Here is a 24711-nt window from a genome sequence, read left to right on the forward strand (position 1 = left end):
AGGGGTTCCAATTGTATCTTATGCCAAAGTTATTGTTAAAAAATATGATATATATTGTTGACCCAAATCAAAATTGATTGTTTAATATGATATCAAAGTCTCGTTTAATACGAGTCTTGAGTTGGAACCTTACAACATATTTATTTATCCAATTTCTTGAGCCCATATGTAAGCCTAAAGGCCTAAAGAAATCTTGTGTTTGAACTTCATAACATATTTATTTCCTTAATTTATTGAGCTCACAGTAAGCCCGAAGAAATCATGTCTTCGAATCTTATAACATATTTATTTTCCTATTTTTTTTTTTAAATAAACACATGCTACTAGTTTTATAAATCAAGGATGAAAGAAATTTGTGGAATTTTGATATGAAATTTTAAACATCATAGGACCTTAATAGTAAACCAAGTAAAAAGCTAGGAATGACCGATTTTTATTTCTATTTTTATTTTTTTATTTTTTTATTTTTTTATTTTTATGAAAAATCGTTAAAAAATCAGTATTGGGAATAATTGGACAATCTAGACAATTTCTTATGGACATTTTAGTGATTTTGTGCAGAATATCCACAATTTCGTCAAATAATCATTTGAATGCTCTTTCTTTGATCCAAAGGCTAGATTTGAATTTGAATTTGAATATGATTCAATAGTCCATGGTAACGGTTAATTGGCTTCCCAATAGCTTATTTGGCCCAAATTTTGGTTATTTAATACCTCATCCTGATCATATCCCCTCCATATCTAGCTTGAAATGCACCTTAATCTAGATATCACAATGTTTGCTAACTTTGTGATCTATGTGCAACAAGGCATATTCGTCACTCTTTATTTCAAAACCTTACAAACAATAGACATTACTTTTAGTATGCCATCATTCAATTCCTAATTAACAGATTAAGTCAGGAATTGACTTTAAAAATATAGCTATTTTTTGGGCATAGAAGTTGGGCATTTTGATGGGGGTCTTTTCTCATTCAAGCTCAGTGTACTAAAGATCTTTTTTGAGCTAAGATATTGGAATCCTCAAAATTTTCTTTACCACCATTGCTGTTAAAACAAGAACCCTATATGGTGGTGAACAACTTGTTGATGCAACTGAGTATAGAAGCCTTGTAATATCTCCACTTCCACTCATCCAGGTATACAATATGCCATAAGTAAAGTGTGCCAACATTTTCAAAATCTAATGCAGGCCAACTTAAGGGAAGTGTAACACATTCTTCACTACTTAAAGGCCACAATCAAATATGGAATTTGATTTATATCTTGAATTCCATATTCAAGGCTAAATGAAGTTTAAAATCCATTGTTATGTTTGATAATTAATATGATCAACTGCATAACTCTTACATTCGTTTTTTATGTTCTACTTATTTCCTTCTTTTAAGATTGTATATATTTAGAATTATGGACTATATTCTTCGAATAAAAAGAGAGTAAAATCTTACTTGCACTGTTCACTTCTTGTATTATGAACTTCTTTAGGCCCAAGATCCTTGGATAGGCATGTGTAAACATTTTTAATATAAAGGTTGAGTTTAGATTGAGTTTTTTTTCAGCCCAAACTATATTCAAGTTGGGCTCGGTCCAATATTTGGGTAACCTAAACTTAACTAGAATTTGATTTACTATTTTCATAATATTTATAATTTTATTTTCATGTATGATAATACTTAATTTTTTTTTAATTTTTAAAGAAAAATGTCAAAATTGTATTTAGATCATATACTATTTCAATTTAGGTAATTTTACCCATCTTCTATCAGGATTTGACTCTCATTGATTTGAAATTTCATCAAATACCTTCCTTATTTTGAGTGAGAAGGGAGATGAGCTAAAATAATAAATGAAAGGATTAAGAAATGTATTTGATAAAATTTCAAACCAATGGAGACTAGATGTACTTAGCCAAAATCTTAAGGGAGGTGAATGAAATTAACCATTTCAACTTTTTAAAAAAATAGATAAACTTATTTTAACTTCTTATTATTATCTTGAAATATTGTTTTATTTACTATTTAAAAATTTGATATAAATATATAGAAAAGGTTCTTAAAAACATTATGGGCAAGTTCAATTCAACTTAACCCAACCTTAATATGATTTTGATGCATATAACCTAATTAACTTGATGAACATGAGTTTAGAAAAATAAATTTAAGTACGAGCTAAGTTGAGTACCTTGGATCCAAGATAGACTCAAGTTGAATGTTTATTGATTTGAATTGAGTGTAGGTCTGCCACAACCTTACCCAATAAGTCATGAGTTGGAGACCTAATTATTTTCTAATGCTTTTAAATTTGAAATGCAAGATAAGACTTACTGATATTCAAGTATTAATAACAATAATCACATGGTTTAAATTTAATTATTAGGTTCTATTAAGATTTAAGCTAAATTATCGTATCATACTATCTCAAACTAAAAAAGTGAATAAATTTCACCCTAATCAACTTTACCGTGGACTAAAAGTATTAACAATCAAACAAAATCGAATCACCAAACTTATAAATAACTTATTAATTTATGCGAATAAAAAAAATCATTTTGTTTACATCTTGCTCCCCACTTTTCTTCCATCAATGTTAAACGTATACATAGTCTTCATAAGGAGAAACGAAAGGGTTTGTTCTAAGTTTCCTTACTTGCCTGGCCTCCACCGCATTTGAGGACACACTGACATTGAGGTCTCTCCTCAAAGTAGTCGATGGGAAATACATAGGACGAAATCCTCATGGAGAAAACAAGATCATCTTCTCTCCGGACGATCTCTTCTATCTCCCTCCACACCAAGAACACCCTCACATAAACACCCTTCAAGCTAGATAGCTTGCCATTTGATATGTAACCATTGAAAGTGGGCTTGTACTTCAAATGGTAGGAGTTTTGAAGGGAGAAGCGGCAGGTACGATTGAAATGGACTGAGAATTGACCCGTGGTGATGTTGAGGTCATAGCTTGAGATCCCATCGGGAAGAAGGCCAGCTGGGAAGTTGTTGTCATCAAGAACCTCATATGAAGTTGGGGAGGCGAGGGAGGAGATGGCTGGAGTTGAGTGTATCAGGATTAGGCTGATAAGGGTTGCTGCTAGAGGAATCAATCTTTCGGTTGTGGCTGAACCCATCTCTTCTGTGTCTATTGGAAGGTTGTTGAAGCCTGACGTTTGGCTGCTTGTCTTATATAGCTTCTTGATTAAGGCTGAAGTGGAAGCCAAAACGTTAATTTCAAAGAGCAATCATGGGGTGTTGAAAGTTTGGTTCAGCAGTAAATATCTTTATAAATAAGCTCAAAAGTGTTTATCAAAGGTTCATATTGGTTACCCGTCTTTATTTCTTTCTACCTCTTCATACTAAACTGTACAATTATATGATTATAATTGTTTTTATTTCATAAATGGTGGAAGAAAAAGAAAGGATATCTCTTCAAATCATAAAAATGATAGAAGGAATTTTTAAGTTTTCTACATTACAAAATTGGTCTTCTAATACAAGACTTTTGGATGCCTTGATAAATTGGTTCATCTACCGGTCTTTTCATTCATATTTTCAAAGGAATAAATCTATACTGAATTTAAATATAATTGTGTATGTCTTTAAGTTATAGAAAATGCTAACATGTTTCTCTCTTTAGAACCTCAAATTCCTTTTTCATCCTCATGTGTTTGAACTTTGACATTAGTAATCTCTAATGCTGAAAATGTCTACAAAATAATAAAAAATTAAAGAATTTTGAATAATATAATCACTCAATTGTGTGTTTTAAAAATATCTAAACATATGAATATAATGCAATATTAAGTTAGAATACATATGTCATTATCGTTATTATTATATCATAATTTCAAATACTCGTTGGTCTAGACTTAGAGACAATCAAAATTAAAATATGTAATAATTATTCAATAATGTCTTTAAATATATCAAAACACATGAATATAGTGAAATATTAAGTGTTCATTAACACACCAGCCCACAAGCTTTTAGAATATGCATATATTATTATTATTATTCTTATGATCATCATCATCATCATTATACTATCATTATTTTTATAACAAGTTTTTTAAGGTTTGAAAGCCAAATATATTCAAATATTCAATGACAGCTATGTGGGCTATGCCACTGATATTTTTTAGCAATGACATAATTAAAAAATTCAATTGATTTTATGTTTGAAATTTAAAATCAAGTTCGAATGCAACATTGCATGAGAAGGAAGAAAATGTACCGTGAATTTATACCATGGATTATACATATCAAGAATAAAATATATATAAATAAATTAGGCATAAATGAAAAGAAAGGAAAAAAACTAAAAGAAGGAATTATTCACTTTGTAAGCATGTGCTCCTTCCTTGTCCACCTATTTACTTGTTTTTTTTTTCATCAACATTAATTCTTTAGTATTATTTTCATGAATGAGTTATGGTGTGTTTGACAACAAGTTTAGAAAATGTTTTTAGCTTTTTTAATACTTAAAAAAAAAAATTATCAAACACTAAGAAAGTTATAAATACTTTTTAGAATCACTATCTAACGACTTTTTACTTATGTTGCTATAAATGGCATAGAGAGCACCACTTGAGCCGTCCCAAGAATAAATCCAATCATATTTTGGTACCTATATAAAATTTTGAGTTATAAGATTAATATTTTATATCCAATGCATTGTCTCAATCACAACTGTGAAGCATCTAATTGCTTTCAATGAGATGCATTGAAGAGAAGTAATATATAGGAAATGAGCCACAGGCCCCCAAAGCATATTTAAGAACTTAACCTTGACAATTAGTAAAGTGTTTTCCAATTAGAAAAAGGGAAAATGTATAATCCTTGAAGAGTTGGTGACTGCAGGTTAAGCATCAAACATACTTTAAATATAATATAAGCAAATAGTCTCAAGGTTATATGAGAGTGATTTTTCACTCAAAAACCATATATAACCCTACTACATCCATAAGTAAATCCCACATTCGAAATCAATATTACACACACATATACTCAAAAACCATATATAAACAGGTATGCTCTTGGGCCTGCACAAACAAACCCCATACGTTCTATACATACACATATATATACTTACCCTTATTTTAATGGTGTATGTGGAAGGAATGATGTGATATATATATATATATATATATATATATATATATATATACTTTGCATTTGGAAGGAATGATGTGATATATGACTTTCCTTTTCTTAATTTTTCCATCATCAATGGGAATACACATTTGTACATCCCAAAGATCAATTGTAAACAACAAGAATTCATCATAACAATTTATCAATGGGATCACATTTAAGATCAATTTATATCTTGAAGTAATCTCACTCTCACTAGTTACCTTTTGTGATGCGAATTGGGTGGTACTTATGTCATCTTACTAATAGAAGCACTACATGACTTTGTGTTTTTCTTGGATCCAATTCATCTCTTTGGTTTTCAAGGAAACAACAAACTATTTTTAAAGTATCGAAGTAGAATATAGAACCCTTAGGTCTATGGCAATAGAAGTAACATCTCTAATTTATCTCCTTCGAGAAATTGAGATTCCTCTTTTAATCATAACTTCTAATTAACAATCAAAGTGCCTTACACATGATTGGAAATCAATTTTATCATGCACATTCCTAAAAAATAAAATTGGATTATCATTTTATAAGGGAAAAGATGGCTCCAGGAGTACTCATCATCAAATCTCCTAGTCAACTATAAGTAGAAGTAACATGTATAATTTATCTCCTTCGAAAAATTGAAATTCCTCTTTCAATCACAACTTCTAAGTAATAATCAAAGTGCCCTACACATGATTGAAAATTAAATCTATTACGCACATTCCTAAGATATAAAATTGGATTATCATTTTATCAAGGAGAAGATAGTCACAAGAGCACTTGTCATTAAAACTCTTAACTATAAATAGTAGATGTTTTTACCAATCAATTATCAAGGGAGTTCTTCTAGAAATTTACTTTCAAGTTGGGAGTTCACCTTTTGCCTCTCACCAACTTGAGATGGCCTAAATGATAATTCAAAATCTCTAAGTGAATCAAATCTATTAAGGCCTAATGTAAGCAACTTTAGCATAGCCTAGATATCAATAATCGAAGCTTAAGAATGGATAATCATTTCATACTAGGAGAAATGCAATACTTGGAGTCAAACTTTGCAAAATGTATGGCCATGTTCCATATTCAAGGCAAAATGAAGTTTAAAATCCATTGTTACATTTGATAATTAACATAATCAACCGCATAACTCTTACATTGGTTTTAATATACCCCTTATTTCCTTCTTTTAAGTTCTAATATTGCATATATAGAATTGTAAACTATATATTTCAAATAATTATAAGAGAGTGAAATCTCATTTGCATTATTTAATTCTTGTATTATGAATCTCTTTCGCCCAACCCAACTTGAGTTTAACCTAATCCTTTGGGTAACTTGTATAATTATTTTTAATATCAAGGCTGAGTTTGGATTGAGTTTTCTCAAAGCACCCAAACTTAATTCATGTTGGGACCAGACCAATCTTTAGGCAACCCAAGCTTAGTGTGAATCCAATTTACTATTTTTATAATATTTATAATTTTATTATCTTATATAATAACATTCATTCTATTTTTTTTAAATTTTTTAAGAAAAATGTCAAAATTGTTATTACATCGTATACTATTTCATTTTTCTAAAAAGAAAAATAAACTTATTTTTAACTTCTTGTTATTATCTTGAAATGTTAAATGTTTACATAAATGTATAGAAAAAGTTCTAAAAAACACTACGGATGATCCAACTTAACCCTATTTTAATTGAATTTTGATGCATATAACATAATTAACTTGACCAATATGAATTTAGAAAAATAAGATTAAGTACGACTTAAGTTGAATACCTTGGATCAAAGATGGACTCAAGTTGAATGTTTATTAATTTGGATTGAGTTTAGGTTAAGGGCAACCAAAACTCGACCTAGCAAGCATGAGTTGTGGATTTAAGTTAAATTATCATCTCATCCTATCTCAAACTAAAAAACAAGTAAATTCCACCTTAATCAACTTGACCCTCGACTACAAGTATCAACAGTCAAACAAAAGCAAATCACCAAACTTATAAATAACTTATATATGTGAATGAAAGAAATCATTTTGTGTACATCTTGTTCCTCACTTTTCTTCCATCAATGTTAAACCCATACATAGTCTATACTGTTTTGATGGATGAGAAACTTGTGCTGCCATCCCGTACATGGCATAGAGCAGCGCTAAGCTTCTAAATACTCCAAAATCTGTCTTCAACTCCCTTCATATGGAGAAACGAAAGGGTTTGTTCTAAGCTTCCTTACTTGCCCACCACCACATCGGAAGCCACACCCACATTGAGGGCTCTCCTCAAAGTAGTCGATGGGAAATACGGAAGACAAAACTCCCACAGAAAAAACAAGATCATCTCCGCTTCGGATGATCCCTTCTATCTCCACCCACACCAAGAACATCCTCTCATAAACGCCCTTCAATCTAAATAGCTTGCCATTTGATATGTAACCTTTGATAGTGGGCTTATACTTCAAATGATAGGAGCTTTTAAGAGAGAAGCTGCAGGTATGATTGAAATGGACTGAGAATTCACCTGTGATGATGTTGAGGTCATAGTGTTTGACCCCTTTGGGAAGAAGGCCAACTGGGAAGTTGTAGTCCTCAAGAACCTCATATGCTGTTCGGTTGTTAAGGGAGGAGATGGCTGGAGCTGATTGTATCAGGATTAGGATGATCAGGATTGCTGGTAGAGGAATATATCTTTGGTTTTTGGCTGAACCCATCTCTTGTGTCTATTGGAAGGTTGTTGGAGCCTGAAGTTGAGCCAGTTCTCTTATAGAACATGTGAGAATGGGATTGACACGTGTGAGATGGAGGGGTGAATAACTTGATTTTTGGGAAGCATAGCTCACATTTATAGTGGATTAGTGTGTTTGTTAACAATGCATAACACGAAATAATAAGAAACATTATAGATTTCAATTTCAGACGCATACAAATCTAATGGAAATTGATAGATTAAAAATTTAATTAAGCAATAATACTTTTTCCCTTGATCTATAATGCGGAATACAAACTTGAGTTACTTTGTTAATCAATTCAAGATCTTTAAGTCATTACTTATTTAATTAATACAAAAATATATGTGGTGGGTAGTAGTTTTCAAAGTAAAACAACCTTAAAATTTTTTTGGCCTCAAGACATTAACCAAAATTATAAATATTAGTAATGCCTTCTCATCAAACCCTTTTAGATTCATGTGGGTTACCTAGTTATTTATCCCACGTCATCAAAGATTCACATGGGTTATGCTTTCATTTATTACACCTTATCAAAGATTCATGTAGGTTACCGTCATTATTTTCTTTCTATTTTTTCATACTGTTATGCATAATTATATGGTTATAATTATTTTTATTTCATAAATGATGGAAGAAAAAGAAAAGATGTCTCTTCAAATCATGAAAACTTTCTACCTCTCCATAATAATTATATGATTATAATGGTTTTTATTTCATAAATGGTGAAATAAAAAGAAAGGATGTCTCTTCAAATCTGAAAAACGACAAACGAATTTTTAAATTCTCAACATTACAAAATTAGTCTTCTAATACAAGACTTTTAGATGTGTTAATGAATTCGTTCCTCTACCAATCTTTTCATTTATATTTTCAAAGGAATAAATCTAAATATAATTGTGTCTTTTAAGTTATCGAAAATGCTAACATGTTTCCCTCTTTAGAACCTCAAATTCTTTTTTCATCTTCATGAGTACGAACTTTGACTTTGGGAATCTCCAACTCTGAAAATATCTATGAAATAATTAAAAAAATATTAAAGAACATTAAAGAACTTCAAATACTACATATTATCAATAGTGGTTTAGTGATAATCTAGGTTAAGATACATACTAATCACTCAATTGCGTGTTTTAAAAAATCCAAACATATGAACATAGTGCATATTAAGTTGGAATACATATGTCATTATCATTATTATTATATCATAATTTCAAATACTCATAGATTTAGACTTAGAAACAATTCCATTTAAATTATGTAATAATTATTCAATGATGTCTTTAAATATATCAAAACACATGAATATAGTGAAATATTAAGTGTTCATCAACACCCCGGTCCACAAGCTTTTGAAATATGCATATATTATTATTATTATTATTAGTTTTTTTTAAAGTTTGAAAGCCAAATATTGAATGATAGCTATATGGGCTATGCCACTGGTATTTACTAGCAATGACATAATTAAAACATTCAATTGATACTATATTTGAAATTTAAAATCCAATTCGAATTCAACATAGCATGACAAGGAAGAAAATGTACCACAACTTTTGAGTTTATACCATGGATCATACATATCAAGAATCAAATATATATAAATAAATTAGGCATAAATGAAAAATAAATGAAAAAAAACAAGTTCTCTTTGTATACATCTGCTTCTCCCTTGTCTTCCTATTTACATGTTTTTTTTTTTCATCAACTTTAATTCTTGAGTACTGTTTTCATGAATGAGTTCCATGTGTTGCCATAAATGGCCTAGAGAGCACCGGCTGAGCCGTTCCAAGGATAAGTCCAATCATATTTTGGTACCTATATAAGATTAATATTTTATGTCCAACGCATTGTCTCAATCACAACTGTGAAACATCAAATTGCTTTCTAGGAGATGCATTGAAGAGAAATAATACATGGGAAATGAGCTACAGTCCCAAAGCATCTTCAAGAGTTTAAGCTTAATAATTAGTTAAGCATTTTCTAATAAAAAAAGGGAAAATGTATAACCCTTAAAGAGTTGGTGACTGCAGGTTAAGCATCAAGCACACTTTTAGTATAAGATATGCAGAAGGAAAGGCCTCAAGATATACATATATAGCACGATAAGCAAATAGTCTCAAGGTTATATGAGAATGGTTTCTCACTCAAAAACCATATAGAAATGAGTGTGCTCTTGGGCCTGCACATACAAACCCTAGTACGTTGATAGGTAAATCCCACATTCGAAATCTATATCATAAATGACAGTGATAATGAATCGATGATATATATATAAATGCATTCTGCACCTTACCTTTATTTTTTATGGTGCATATGGAAGGATGTAATATATGACTCTCCTTTTCTTACTTTTTCCATCATCAATAGGAATACACATTTGTACATGCCAAAGATCAACTGTAAACAAAAATAATTCATCATTATAATTTATCAATGGGAACACATTTAAGATCAATTTACATCTTAAAGTAATCCCACTCTTACTACCTTTTGGGATGCAAATTGGGTAGTATGTATGTCATCTTACTAGTAGAAGTACTACACATCTTTGTGTTTTTCTTGGATCCAATTCATCTTTTGGTCTTCAAAGAAATAACCAACTATTTTTAGAGAAAGTGTCTAAGTATATAGAACCCTTATGTCTATTACAATAGAGGTAACATTTCTAATTTATCTTCTTCAAGAAATTGTAATTCATTTTTCAATAAGAACTTCTAATTAACAATCAAAATGCCTTACACATGATTGAAAATCAATCTTATCATGCACATTTCTAACAAATAAAATTGGATTATCATTTTATGAGGGAAAAGATAGTCACAAGAGCACTCATCATGAAATCTCCTACTCAACTATAAGTAGAAGCAACATGTCTTATTTAATTATCTCCTTCGAGAAATTGCAATTTCTTTTTCAATTGCAACTTCTAAGTAACAATCAAAGTGCCTTACACATGATTGAAAAACAAATCTATCATGTACATTCCCAATATATAAAATTCGATCATCATTTTATTAGGGAAAAGATAACAATAAGAGCACTCATCATCAATTCTCCTACTTAAATATAAATGGTAGAGTTTTTACCAATCAATTATCAAGGGAGTCCTTTGAGATATTTATGTTCAAGTTGGAAGTTGACCTTTTGCCACTCACCAACTTGAGATGACCTAATACAGTAGCCTTAATTAAGCACTAAATAATAATTCAAAAATCTCAAAGTGAATCAAATCTATTAAAGCTTAATGTAAGCAACTTTAGCGTAGATATCAATAATCCAAGCTTAAGAATGGATAATCATTTCATAATAGGAGAAAATCAATGGCCATATTCCCTATTCAAGACTAAATGAAGTTTAAAATCTATTATTACATTTGATAATTAATATAATCAACGGCATAACTCTTACATTGGTTTTAATATTCCCCTTATTTTCTTCTTCTAAGATTGTATATATAGAATGTTCTTTAACTAATCATAAGAGAGTGAAATCTCACTTGCATTATTCAATTCTTGTATTATGAACCTCTTTAGGCCCAACCCAACTTGAGTTTTACCTGATCCTTGGTTAGCTTGTGTAATTATTTGTGTAATTATTTTTAATATTAAGGTTGACTTTGGATTGAGTTTTCTCAAAGCATCCAAACTTAATTCATGTTGGGAGCGCCAATATTTGGGCAACCCATGCTTAGCATGAATCCAATTTACTATCTTAATATTTGTAGTTTTAATATCTTGTATAATAGCATTCATTCTATACTATTTTATTTTTCTAAAAAGAAAGATAAACTTATTTTTAACTTCTTGTTATTAGCTTAAAATACAATTTTATTTACTATTTAAATGTTGACATAAATATATGAAAAAAAGTACTAAAAAACACTATATATAGATGATCCAACTTAACCCAACTTTAATTTGATTTTGATGCATATAACCTAATTAACCTGACCAACATGAGCTCAGAAAAATAAGATTAAGTAGGATTTAATTAAGTTGAATACCTTGGATCAAAGATGGACTTAAGTTGATTGTTTATTAATTTGGATTGAGTTTAAGTCAAGGTCAACCAACACTTGACCTAGTAGGCATGAGTTACGGACCTAATTATCTTCTAGTGCTTTTAATATTTGATTGCTAAATAAGGTTTAATGACATTCAAGTATTAATTATTATTATTATTATTATTATATGCTTTTAATATGTTTTATCATCCCATCCTATCTCAAACTAAAAAAACAAGTAAATTCCACCTTAATCAACTTGACCCTCGACTACACGTTTGTGACAAACAAAAGCAAATCACCAAACTTATAAATAACTTATATATGTGAATGAAAGAAATCATCCTGTTTACATCTTGCTCCCCACTTTTCTTCCATCAATGTTAAACCCATACATAGTCTATACTGTTTTGATGGATGAGAAACTTGTGCTGCCATCCAGTACATGGCATAGAGCAGCGCTAAGCTTCTAAACACTCCAAAATCTTTGTCTTCAACTCCATTCATAAGGGAAAACGAAAGGGTTTGTTCTAAGCTTCCTTACTTGCCCACCACCACATTGGAAGCCACACCCACATTGAGGGCTCTTCTCAAAATAGTCTATGGGAAATACGGAGGACAAAACTCCCACAGAAAAAACAAGATCATCTCCACTCCGGACGATCTCTACTATCTTCTTCCACACAAAGAACAACCTCGCATAAACGCCCTCCATGCTAGATAGATTGCCATTTGATATGTATCCTTTGATAGTGGGCTTGTACTTCAAATGGTAGGAGCTTTCAAGAGAGAAGCTGCACGTATCATTGAAATAGACTGAGAATTGACCTGTGGTGATATTGAGGTCATAGCCTGTGATCCCTTGGGGAAGAAGGCCAACTGGGAAGTTGTAGTCCTCAAGAACCTCATATGCTGTTCGGCTGTCAATGGAGGAAATGGCAGGAGTTGAGTGTATCAGGATTAGGCTGATCAGGATTGCTGCTAGAGGCAGTCTGTGGGTTGTGGCTGAAGCTGCTGAACGCATCTCTTCTCTGTCTATTGGAAGGTTGTTGAAGCCTGAAGTTGGGCAGCTGGTTCTCTTATAGCTTCTTGATAAAGGCTGGAGTGGAAGCCAAAACAATAATTTCAAAGAGCAATCATGGGATGCTGAATGTTGGTTCAACAATATTAAATAACTTCATAAATAAGCTAAAAAAAGGCTTATCTAAGAAGCAATAGTGCAACATGCATCCAAAAACTTTGATGGAGCTTAGAAAAGAACAGTTTCTTCTATGTTCTCAGAAGCCTATTATATGGACATTTTGTCTTCTGTATCAAGGTTGTATTTTCCTATAGATTTTAGGGCCTTATGCTTAGGGGAAGAAATATTTTTAGGTTTTTAATATTTAGATATTTACGTTCTTGGAAAATTAATATATTCTTTTAATTATCATTTTCTTACAATTTTCCAAAGTTTTATAAAATTTAAGGAAGATGGACATGAATTTATTATTCTTCTTGTTATGATTAGGATAATTTTAATTAATCTATAGAATGATTTTGATAAATACTGTTTTTTTTTTTAATACTTCAAGATGTGGATTTAGTGTTTATGAAAAATTTAGAGTTATGTGGATTTGTTTCTTCCTTTTTTTTTCGAAGGAAATCAAATTAATTTGTTTCTTTTTAGTAATCTATGGAACCCAAAAGTGTTCAATATATTTGAATCATCCCTATGTGTATAGAATAAAAGTATTTGAAAATTCATGATGTGAAGAAGGTTAGCTTGGATAAATTCAAAATTCAATATCTCTAATCCAATAATGAAAGTCATCACTTGCAAAAGTGGAAAAATCCCCAAAGTAGGATGTGGAATTATATAGATGATGAAAATCCTATTTTATTTTATTCTAAAATTTCCAAACCAAATAAAAAAAAATCAATTTTTTTGGGGAATTATGAAGTCACATGATATGTATGAACATCTATGTGAAAGAAATTAAGTTCCGTTAAACAAGAATTTGACTAGATGAAATTCAAATTGAATATGTTCTACTTTTACATCTTAAATTAGTTAGTTGAAATAACAATGTGAGATGAAAAGGGAATTTTATGTTGTTAATTATTTTAGTCTTTGGAATTGAAGATTTACTTTCTTCACTTATGTTTCAACTAACTAATTTAAGATGTAAAAGTGAAGAAAGAACAAAATTTTTAATCTTTATTTTTTTTTGAATTCCATAAATTACATTATTTTGGTTCTTTTCAAAGATTGTTGAATAATTTTCTATGCTCTATTATATCTAGATTACTTAATTTATGACTACGTTTCTTAAAATTATAATTCTAAGAGTGTTGAAGTATTCTAGGAAGTGGTAAAAATGTTTAATCTTAACCTTTAAGAATTTAGAAATTTATTTGAAATTCCTTCGATTTTTGTTCAATTAGAATTTCCTTGTAATGCTAGAATATATTTTACGAAGTTGAGTCAATAAGATTTAGAGCTTCATATGTTTACAATTTTCGTAATATATAAAGAGAGAAAATCTATTTTTATTTGGATTATCTTTTGAAACTTTGTTTTTTCCTATGTTGGAGTGAATTTGGATATTTGGTATTTTATTCCACTTTGATTATTTTATCATTCTTAAATGTCTTATATTTGTCATTTTTGTAACCAAAAGGGGAGTAAAAGGTTCATTCAGTTTATTGATTACATTACTTATTTAATTGGTGCCATACTATGTTTTTTTCAAGTTTACTATTTAAGTATATCCAAATTATAGGAATTTGACATCATTGCATAAGAAGTGATTTAAACTAAGATTAGGATTGAGTTAATTTAGTGAGGTTTTATGAGAGTTATGGAGGACCTTATTATATTTTGTCATAAAATTACCAAAGGTGAAAATTGTTAATTAGTATATTTTATTTAGTTGGCAATTTTGTTCATTTTTTATTAATTAGATGCAACTTACTTCCTTGGGTCTTATTTGTTTTAAGACAACTTCAAACCTTATCATATTTGGATTCGGGTCTTTCGAAGGCATAAATTAAAGATAAGTGCATATCTAAAAAAAAAAAAAAAAATAGGAATGGAATACTTTATATTTTTTTAGTTTGGTTTCTACTATGTTTTTAATTCTAAAAATGTTTTTTGGTAAGTTTTAAAATTATGTTTATTTCTAAATTGGTATTTGATTCTAACAAGAATTTTTACAATGTTTTGTGATAAATTTTAAAATTGTGTTTATCTCTAAATTGATATTTCATTCTAAAAAGGATTTTTGGTTGTTTTAGAATTTTGAAATTCTCTATAATTGTAAAAAGGATATAAATACAAATAGAGATATTTTATTTAATAAGGGTTGACTTTTATCAACGATAAGAAAACATTATCACTCATCGAAGTTTGATCTTCCAACTTTCAAACTTTTAAGATCTTTCCTAAGAATAACTTTCAATTTCAACAAATGTCAAAGATCCTATTGCAAAACTTCAGTAAGGGTTTCGAGGAATTATCTAAGGAGTAAAGGGGAATGTTTTATTGAAGATACAAAAATAAAAATAAAAATGTAGGTGTTGACAATATAAGACTTTAGAGAGTAGGTGTATCTGATCATGCAAATTATGGACCATTTTCTAATAATTAGTGGATTATTTAACAATCAAGATATCACCCTTGGTGTTTTTTGTTTTTGTTTTTCTTTGTTTTTTTGTTTTTTTTTACATTTAGTAGTTTGCTAGATGGTTTTTCGATATTATATCTTGTGTATCATGTGAAATCAATTTTATTTATTTATGCATGAAATTTTTGTGCTCATTAAAGAATTAATATAAAAGGAGAAACTTAAAACAAGTAATAAAAATATTAATCTATGGACTATTCCAAATACACATTAATTTTTTTAAAGTTTGAGAGCCAAATATTCAATGACAGCTATATGAACTATGACTTAATGAAGGCATTCAATTGATATTATATTTGAAATTTAAAATCCAATTTGAATTCAACATAGCATGCAAGGAAGAAAATGTACCACATCTTGTGAATTTATACTATGGATTATACATATCAAGAAACGACAAAAAGCATCAAATTGCTTTCTAGCTAGAAGATGCATTGAAGAGAAACAATACATAGGAATGAGCCACAGGCCCAAAGCATCTTCAAGCACTTAACCTTACGAGTCAAGTATTTTGCAATCAGAAAAAGGAAAAATGTATTTAGTTGGTGACTACAAGTTAAGCATCAATCGCACTTTTAATATAAGATATACAGAAAGAAAAGCCTCAAGATAAGCCAATATTTTCAAGGTTATACGAGTATGATTTTTCACTCAAACCATATATACTTGAGTATACTCTTGGGCCTGCACACACAAACCCTAGTATGTCCATACGTAAATCTCCATGTATATTGATACGAGTAATAAGAATTACTGTTGCTGAAAATCCCGCATTTGAAATCGATATCATAAATGTGGACAATGATAACGAATTGATGAAAAATAAACATATGATATATAAATATTACATTTTGCACCCTACCTTTTTCTTGATTGTGCATATGGAAGGAATAAGGTAATACATGACATTCCCTTTCTTAATTTTTCCATCATCAATGGGAATACATGTTTGTACATCGATCCCAAAGATCAACTATATATAAACAACAATAATTCATCGATGGGAACACATTTAAGATCAATTTATATCTTAAAAGTAATTTCATTCTCACTACCTTTTGTGATGCTAATTAGATAGTATGTTGTCTTAGTAGTAAAAGTTCTACATGTCATTATGTTTTTCTTGGATCAGATTCATCTTTTGGTCTTCAAATCTATTTCAATAGAAGTAACATCTCTAATTTATCTCATTTGAGATAGTGGAATTCCTTTTTCAATGACAACTTCTAATTAACATTCAAAGTGTCTTACACATGATTAAAAATCAAATCTATCATGCACATTAATCTAACATATAAAATTGGATTGTCATTTTATTAGGGAATAGATAATAGTGCTCATCATCAAATCTCCTACTTAACTATAAATACTAGATGTTTTTATCCATCAATTATCAAGGGAATCCTTTGAAAAATTTACGTTCAAGTTGTGAGTTCACCATTTGCCACTCACAAACTTGATATGGCCTCAAAAGGTAACCTTGACCAAGCAGTAAATGATAATTCAAAAGCTCAAAGTGAATCAAATGTATTAAAGCTTAATGTAAGCAACTTCAGCATAGCCTAAATATCAATAATCCAAGCATGACAATGTCTAATTAATCATTTCATAACAAGAGAATTGCAATAATTGGGGTCGAACTTTGAAAAATGCATGCCTATATTCCATATTCAAGGGTAAATGAAGCTTAAAATCCGTTGTTACATTTGATATTTAATACAATCAATTGCATAACACTTGGATTGGTTTTTATATTCCCCTTATTTCCTTCTTCTAAGATTGCATATATAGAATTGTAAATTATGTTCTTCAAATAATAAGAGAGTGAAATTGCATTTGCATTATTCAATTCTTGTATTATGAACCTTTCTTGACCTGGCCCAACTCAACCTGAATCTAACCAAATCTTGGGGTAGCTTGTGTAATTATTTGTAATATTAAGGTTGAGTTTGGAACGAGTTTTTTCAACCCAACTTAATTCATGTTGGGATCATGCTAATATTTGGGCAACCCAAGCTAAACGTGAATCCAATTCATTATTTTCATAATATTTATAATTTTATTTTCTTGTATGATATCGCTCATTCTATTTTTTTCTTTTAATTTTAAAGAAAAATGTCAAAATTGTAATTACATCATATACTATTTCTTTTTTCTAAAAGGATAGATAAACTTATTTTTAACTTCTTGTTATATCTTGAATATATTATTTTATTTACTATTAAAATTTTGACATAAATATATAGAAAAAGTTCTATGAAAACATTGTGGATGAGCTCAATCCAACTTAACCTAACTTGTGTTGCCATCCAGCATCCGAACTCCTATATGAGTGGGATGGCTTAGATTTCGAGTACATGGCATAGAGCAGCGCTAAGCTTCTAAATACTCCAAAATCTTTGTCTTCAACTCCCTTCATAAAAAAAGGTTTGATCTAAGCTTCCTTACTTGCTCACCACCACATTGGAAGCCACACCCACATTGAGGGCTCTCCTCAAAGTAGTCAATGGGAAATACGGAGGACAAAACTCCCACAGAGAAAACAAGATTATCTCCGTCCCGGACGATCTCTACTATCTCCTTCCACACCAAGAACAGCTTTGTGTAAACACCCTCCAAGCTGGATAGCTTGCCATTTGATATGTAGCCTTTGATAGTGGGCAAGTATTTCAAATGGTAGGAGCTTTTGAGAGAGTAGCTGCAGGTATCATTGAAATAGACTGAGAATTTACCTGTGGTGATGTTGAGGTCATAGTCTGTGATCCCTTTGGGAAGAAGGCCAACTGGGAAGTTGTAGTCCTCAAGAACCTCATATGCTGTTCGGATGTCAATGGAGGAAATGGCTGGAGTACTTGACTGTATCAGGATCAGGCTGATCAGGATTGCGATTGCTGCTAGAGGAATCAATTTTAGGGTTGTGGCCGAAGCCATCTCTCTCTATCTATTGGAAGGTTGTTGAAGCCTGAAGTTTGTCTGGTTCTCTTATAACTTCTTGATTAGGGCTGAAGCGCAAGCCAAAACAATAATTTCAAAAAGCAATCATAAGGTGTTGAAAGTTTGGTTCAAAATATCTTTATAAATAAGCCCAAAAAGTGCTTACCCAAGAAGCGTTAATAGCGAAAACGCATCCAAAAACTTTTATGGAGATTAGAAAAGAACGGTTTCTTCTCAATGTTCTTATATATATGCTTATTATAGGGACATTTTGAGTTGGGCTGAGCATGAGAGAAAAGTTTTGACTGCGCTAGGGTTTGTTTAGTTTTGGTTGGGCTCATATATATTGAGCTTTGACTAATGGTTCTATCCCACCCTTGTTTGTTGGTATTATTTGGGGTAACAAATTCTCAAATTGTGGGAAATTGCGCTCTATCCGCATCCATAAGCAAAACTTTGTGTAAGGCCAGCTAAGTCTTTCTTATAAGCACAATTTTGTGTGAGACTAGGTAAGTCTTTCTTAGACTCAGGTAGCTCATCTCTAAAGTTGTGAAAAGTAACATTAATTTGATATCATAGAGAAAAATGGTGGCCACTAAAAATGACTTCATGAAAAAAAAAAAATGGTCCAAGTTACTTATACATTGCCTTAGGTTTGGTTTGTACTCAAGTTTTATTTACTTATATTTGCATTTCATTTTTTTTTTTACCTCAATCTCATTTCTTTGTATTTCCATTCAATGTTTAAAATTTGATGATATATATTGACAACTTAAATTTGGACTTTGGTATGGTACCTATTCGGTATTATATCATTTCTCCGGGAGAATATAGTATATTTTAATATTAGTTAACTTGAAGAGGCATACATAGAAGTATTTGTCTCATGGAAGAATTCTAAAAATCCCTTTGCTTTCTATGTTTGGAAAAATGAGGATCTTTAAGAATGAGACCATTGTAATATTTGAGAGTCCTTTATAATAATAATTTACAACCAAATCGTATCTTAATGCTTGTTTTGGTCTCTGTAAGATTTTTTCATTACCATTGTCATAAATTTATCATTGTAAAAAACCCTTGGTGTAATAGAATAAAACTAATAATTTGTTGAGAACTCTTTAGGCGTTTGGAGAAGCTAGCATATACATGGAGTGATGGTGCAATTTTGAGCCCTTTCTTGCAAAGCATCTTGCAAATAGCTCCAAATCTTACCCTGCGAGATTAATTAGTGTTGATGTTGTGGATCTAGCACATGTGAGATGGACGGGTGGATAGCTTGATTTTTGGGTAGCACAGCTCACACGTATAGTGGATCTGTGTGTTTGTTAACAATATATAATACGAAATAATAAGAAACATTATAGCAATTTTGGATGCATAAAAATCTAATGAAAATTAATAGAATCGAAAATTAATCAAGTAGTATTACTTTTTACCTTGATCTATGATACAAATTATGAACTTGAATTACTTTATTAATCATTAAGTCAAAATCTTTAAGTTGCTACTTATTTAATTGATAGGAAAGTAAGTTGTGCATGGTTATTTTCAAAGTAGTACAACCTTAGAACATTTTTTTTTGCCTTTGGACCTCAATTAAAATTATATATATATATATATACACACGTCTTCTCATCTAGTCTTTTTAAATCCACGTAGGTTACTTTGAAATTAATTTCACCTTATCAAAGATTCATAGAAGTTATGCTTTGATCATTCATTGCACCTTATCATAAATTTATGTAGGTTACCGTCTTTATTTCCTTTCTACCTCTCTAGATCATTACATCTTATCAAATATTCATATATATATATATATATATATATATATATATATATATATATATATATATTTATTTATTTATTTATTTATCAAAGATTCCTATCAATTATGTCTTTGTTTTCTTTCTACCTCTCCATATCATTATGTACAATTATATGATTATAATTATTTACATTTCATAAATGGAGGAAGAAAGAAAAATGATGTCTCTTCAAATCATGGAAACGACAAAGGAATTTTTAAATTTTCTACATTACAAAATTAGTCTTCTAATACAAGACTCTTGGATGCCTTGATAAATCGGTTCACCTAACAATCTTTTCATTTACATTTGGAAAGGAATAAATCTATAATAAATTTAAATATAATTGTGTATGACCATAAGTTATAGAAAGTGCTAACATGTTTCCCTTTTTGGAGCCTCATTCTTTTTTCATCTTCATGAGTTTGAATTGTGACTTTAAGAATCTCCAACTCTGAAAATATCTACAAATTAATAAAAAAAAATTAAAGAGCGTCAGATAATATTATCAATAATGGTTTAGTGTTAATCTAGGTTAAGATGCATATTAATCACCATGTTAGTGTATTTTATTTAGTTGACAATTTTGTTCTTTTTTCTAATGAGATGCAACTTACTTCCTTGGGTCTTATTCGTCTCAAGACAACTCAAACTTCATCGCATTTGGATTCGTGTTGTATGTATCTATGGTAGGCAAAAGGATTGGAATGACTAGCACAAGAAATTAGGAAAAGAATACTTATTTTCTAATTTGATTTCTATTTTTTTTCATTCCAAAATTTATTTTTGGTAATTAGTTTTAAAATTGGTTTTATCTTTAAATTGGTGTTTGATTCTAAAAAAGAAATTTTGAAATGTTTTTTTTTTGGTAATTTTTAAAATTATTTATCTTTGAATTAGAAAACTCTCCATAATTCTAGAAAGGATTTATAAATATAAATAGAGATATTTTATTTAAAATAAGGGTTGGCTTTCTCTAAGAGAGCATTGCCATTAATCAAAGTTGGATCTTCCAACTCTCAAACTTTTAAGATCTTTATTGAGAATAACTTTTGGTTTCAACAAAGGTTAGAAACTTTGTCCCTTAAATAAAAAAGGTGACAAAATATTGAGACTGAAAATTTGCCTTTGCAGCTTTGACAAGGAGTCTAGTCTCATAAAAGATGAAATTCTAGTGACAAGGAAGAAAGAAAATTTGAAGACCTTTAAAAAACATATATCAATGCTTTGTACCATGAAAGTTATGAGATAAAATGTGAAGATATAAGAATTAAGAAAATTTTAAAGAAAAAGAATTCTTGCATCGAATCTTTAGAATTTGAGAATTGTGATTTAAATAATAAAAAAAAATTATTATAAAAAAATGACACAAATTGTAAGATCAAGGAACTTATAGTTGAAAAAGAAAATCTAATTGAAAAAAATTAAGTTTCTTGAATATGAACACCATATGTGGTGATTATAAATAATAGCCTTACTTTAGAGCTCCATCAACTTAAAAAGAATTTTGTGAGACAAAATGAAGTATTTCACTTTAATTCTAAAATTTTGAATAAAATTATTGGGAAAGGGAAAGTATATGGGGTTAAGAGAGGTTTACCTTACTTAAGCATGTTTAAAACTCTTAAAAGTAGAAAGAATACCTTTGTTAAACCAAGAAAAAACTCTTCTTTTAAGGAATCATCCTCAAAGCAAGCCCCTAAGTGCACCACTTGTAATAAACTTGGGCAAGTGACCAACAAGTACTTTAGTAGACTCTTTGAAAAATATTAGTTTCATGATAATAGGTTAGTAAGTGAATTAAATTATCTTAAAAATCAAAATTGGTATATTAAGAAAAGTGGTAAATATTATACTAAGTCTAAGAAGAGAGAGAGTTCATTTAGCACTATCTTTAAAATTAGGCTAATTTGAATTAGATAGGAAAGAAGACCTAGTTGCACTTTAAGGTATTAGTCTAGTAATTTTTAAGTCCTCTACTTTATATCCTCTTAGGAGTTGATCACCTAGGAAATCTTTAGTCGCTTCCCCCCTAGTTACATATTTTGTTCCATAGTCTAAGGCCTAGTCTTAGTGTTTTATCCTTAGCCCTAGAATTATGTCTTTTTAGGAGTCTTTGAGTCATTTTATTTTATTTTATTTTATTTTGTGCTTTTATTTAGGACTTCTTTTTTAACCATTCTTAATGATCTAGGTATATGATTTAGGGGGAGCTTATCATTTCTTGAATCTCATTTTTAGGGGGGAGTTAGTTACTCTTTAGAGTATGCTTTGTATTATAGATCAAGGTTGTATTTCCTCTAGATTTTAGGGTCTTGTGTTTAGGCAAATAAATATTTTTAAGGTTTCTAATATTTAGATTCATGTCCCTGGAAAATTCTTGAATCTCATATACGTCCTCCACTTCAAATATTAGGAGAGTGAAATTTCACTTGCATTATTCAATTCTTGTATTATAAACCTCTTTAGCCCAACCCAAGTTGAATATAACCTAATCCTTGGGGATCTTGTGTAATTATTTTTAATATTAAGGTTAAGTTTTGATTAAGTTTTTTCAACCCAAATTTAATTCATGTTAGGATCAAGTCAATATTTGGGCAACCCAAGCTAAACAAGAATCCCATTTACCATTTTCATAATATTTATAATTTTATTTTCTTATATAATAACATTCATTCTATTTTTTTATTCTTTTAAAGAAAAATGTCAAAATTGTAATTACATCCTATGCTATTTTATTTTTCAAAAAGGAAAATTTTATTTTTAACTTCTTGTTATTATCAATAAAATTATTTTATTTACAATTTAAATTTTGACATAAACATATAGAAAAGTTCTAAAAAACATTATGGATGAGCACAATCCTACTTGACCCAACTTTAATTTGATTTTGATGCATATAACCTAATCAACCTGATCAACATGAGCTTAGAAAAATGAAATTAAGTAGGGCTTAAGTTGAGTACCTTGGATCAAAGATAGACTTAAGTTGAATGTTTATTGATTTGGACTGAGTTTAGGTTAGCTAAAACCTTACTCAGTAAGCCATGAGTTGCGGACCTAATTATTTTCTAATGCTTTTGATATTTGAAGGGCAAGATAAGGTTTAATGACATTCAAGTATTAATAATACCGATATTGGTTGACGTAACCCAATAGGCATGAGTCGTGGACATAATTATTTTCTAATGCTTTTAATATTTGAAGAGCAAGATAAGGTCTAATGATGTTCAAATATTTCAATTAAATTTAAGTATTAGGTTCTATTCAGATTTAAGTTAAACTATTATCTCATCCTATCTCAAACTAAAAAAAATAAATGCCACCTTAATCAACTTGACCATGGACTACAAGTATCAACAATCAAACAAAAGCAAATCAACCAAACTTTTAAATAACTTATATATGTGAATAAAAAACATCATTTTGTTTACATCTCGCTCCCCACTTTTCTTCCATCAATGTTAAACCTATAGATAGTCTTCACTATTGAAACTTGTGTTGCCATCCAGCATCCAACTCTGGATGGCTTAGATTTCCAGTACAAGGTATAGAGCAGCGGCTAAGTTTCTAAATACTCCAAAATGTTTGTCTTCAACTCCCTTCATAAGGAGAAACGAAAGGGTTTATTCTAGGCATCCTTACTTGCCCACCACCACATTGGAAGCCACACCCACATTGAGGACTTTCTTCAAAGTAGTCGATGGGAAATACGGAGAACAAAACTCCCACAGAGAAAAAAAGTTCATCCCCGTACCGGAGGATCTCTACTATCTGCATCCACATGAAGAACACCCTGACATAAATACCCTCCAAGGTAGATAGCTTGCCATTTGATATGTAACCTTCGATAGTGGGCATGTACTTCAATTGGTATGAGCTTTCAAGAGAGAAGCTGCAGGTATCATTGAAATAGGCTGAGAATTTACCTGTAGTGATGTTGAGGTCATAGCCTTTGACCCCTTTGGGAAGAAGGCCGACTGGGAAGTTGTAGTCCTCAAGAACCTCATATGCTGTTCGGTTCTCAAGGGAGGAGCTGGCTGGAGTTGAATGTATCAGGATTAGGTAGATCAGGGTTGCTGCGAAAGGAATCAATCTTTGGGTTGTGGCTGAACCCATCTCTTCTCTGTCTATGGGAAGATTGTTGAAGCCTGAAGTTGGGCTGGTCCTCTTAGCTTGTTGATAAAGGCTAGTTAATGGAAGCCAGAACATTAATAATTTCAAAGAGCAATCATGGGGCGTTGAAAATTTGGTTCAACATTATTAAATAACTTTATAAATAAGCTAAAATAAGGCTTATCCTAGAAGCAATACTGCAACATGCATCCAAAAACTTTTGTGGAGCTTAGAAAAGAACGGTTACTTCTCAATGTTCTCATAAGCCCTATTACAGGGACATTTTGAGTTTGGCTGAGCATGAGAGAAATGGTTTGACCGCGCTAGGGTTAGTTTGGTTT

At 30.3% G+C, this 24711-nt stretch overlaps 5 protein-coding genes across 5 annotated transcripts; all 5 read right to left on the reverse strand.

The window, feature by feature from the left end:
• Positions 1-2634: 2634 nt before the first annotated feature.
• Positions 2635-3126, reverse strand: LOC100244347 (uncharacterized). The gene has a single exon (XM_010661362.3). The coding sequence runs from the start codon at positions 3124-3126 to the stop codon at positions 2635-2637; it is 492 nt and encodes a 163-aa protein (XP_010659664.1).
• A 3974-nt stretch (positions 3127-7100) lies between these two features.
• Positions 7101-7939, reverse strand: LOC109123818 (uncharacterized). The gene has a single exon (XM_019224746.2). It carries the CDS (start codon positions 7824-7826, stop codon positions 7302-7304), a length of 525 nt encoding a protein of 174 aa, XP_019080291.1. The 5' UTR covers positions 7827-7939; the 3' UTR covers positions 7101-7301.
• Positions 7940-12145: 4206 nt separating this feature from the next.
• LOC109123816 (uncharacterized) lies at positions 12146-12907 on the reverse strand. The gene has a single exon (XM_019224743.2). The coding sequence runs from the start codon at positions 12869-12871 to the stop codon at positions 12341-12343; it is 531 nt and encodes a 176-aa protein (XP_019080288.1). The 5' UTR covers positions 12872-12907; the 3' UTR covers positions 12146-12340.
• Positions 12908-17688: 4781 nt separating this feature from the next.
• On the reverse strand, positions 17689-18459 carry LOC100261473 (uncharacterized). Its single transcript, XM_019224914.2, has one exon. It carries the CDS (start codon positions 18444-18446, stop codon positions 17931-17933), a length of 516 nt encoding a protein of 171 aa, XP_019080459.1. The 5' UTR covers positions 18447-18459; the 3' UTR covers positions 17689-17930.
• A 5173-nt stretch (positions 18460-23632) lies between these two features.
• Positions 23633-24438, reverse strand: LOC100256166 (uncharacterized). Its single transcript, XM_010661361.3, has 2 exons — positions 24184-24438; positions 23633-24099 (listed from the first exon to the last, which is right to left on the reverse strand). The coding sequence occupies exons 1-2, from the start codon at positions 24371-24373 to the stop codon at positions 23849-23851; spliced, it is 441 nt and encodes a 146-aa protein (XP_010659663.1). The 5' UTR covers positions 24374-24438; the 3' UTR covers positions 23633-23848.
• Positions 24439-24711: the final 273 nt, after the last annotated feature.

The sequence above is a fragment of the Vitis vinifera genome, chromosome 14, assembly GCF_030704535.1.
Source record: "Vitis vinifera cultivar Pinot Noir 40024 chromosome 14, ASM3070453v1".
NCBI lineage: Eukaryota > Viridiplantae > Streptophyta > Magnoliopsida > Vitales > Vitaceae > Vitis > Vitis vinifera.